This window comes from Temnothorax curvispinosus, unplaced genomic scaffold (assembly GCF_003070985.1).
Source record: "Temnothorax curvispinosus isolate PA1 unplaced genomic scaffold, ASM307098v1 QBEX01012400.1, whole genome shotgun sequence".
Classification (NCBI taxonomy): domain Eukaryota; kingdom Metazoa; phylum Arthropoda; class Insecta; order Hymenoptera; family Formicidae; genus Temnothorax; species Temnothorax curvispinosus.
Window position 1 is genome coordinate 853 of NW_020222180.1, and position 579 is coordinate 1,431.

The 579-nt window shown below is 47.5% G+C and overlaps 1 protein-coding gene across 1 annotated transcript in view; it reads left to right on the forward strand.

The window, feature by feature from the left end:
* Positions 1 to 576, forward strand: part of LOC112462410 (polyubiquitin) — a gene marked incomplete at its 3' end in the record, with an annotated part of 1,422 nt that extends 846 nt beyond the window's left edge. The window contains exon 1 of the mRNA XM_025028155.1: positions 1 to 576. This exon is cut by the window's left edge and continues 846 nt beyond it. Coding sequence (XP_024883923.1) covers positions 1 to 576 — 576 coding nt within the window.
* Positions 577 to 579: the final 3 nt, after the last annotated feature.

Below are 579 nucleotides of genomic sequence, written 5' to 3' on the forward strand. Positions count from 1 at the left end.
ATTTTCGCCGGCAAGCAACTTGAAGATGGCAGGACTCTTTCCGACTACAACATCCAGAAAGAATCTACGCTTCATCTGGTTCTGCGCCTTCGCGGAGGAATGCAGATCTTCGTGAAGACTCTCACGGGTAAAACCATCACCCTCGAGGTTGAAGCTTCCGACACCATAGAAAACGTGAAGGCTAAAATTCAAGACAAAGAAGGAATTCCTCCGGATCAACAGCGTTTGATTTTCGCCGGCAAGCAACTTGAAGATGGCAGGACTCTTTCCGACTACAACATCCAGAAAGAATCTACGCTTCATCTGGTTCTGCGTCTTCGAGGAGGAATGCAAATTTTCGTGAAGACTCTCACGGGTAAAACCATCACCCTCGAGGTCGAAGCTTCAGACACCATAGAAAACGTGAAGGCTAAAATCCAAGACAAAGAAGGAATTCCTCCGGATCAACAGCGTTTGATTTTTGCTGGTAAACAACTGGAAGACGGCAGAACCCTTTCCGACTACAACATCCAGAAGGAATCCACGCTTCATTTGGTTCTGCGCCTTCGCGGAGGAATGCAGATCTTCGTGAAGACTCTC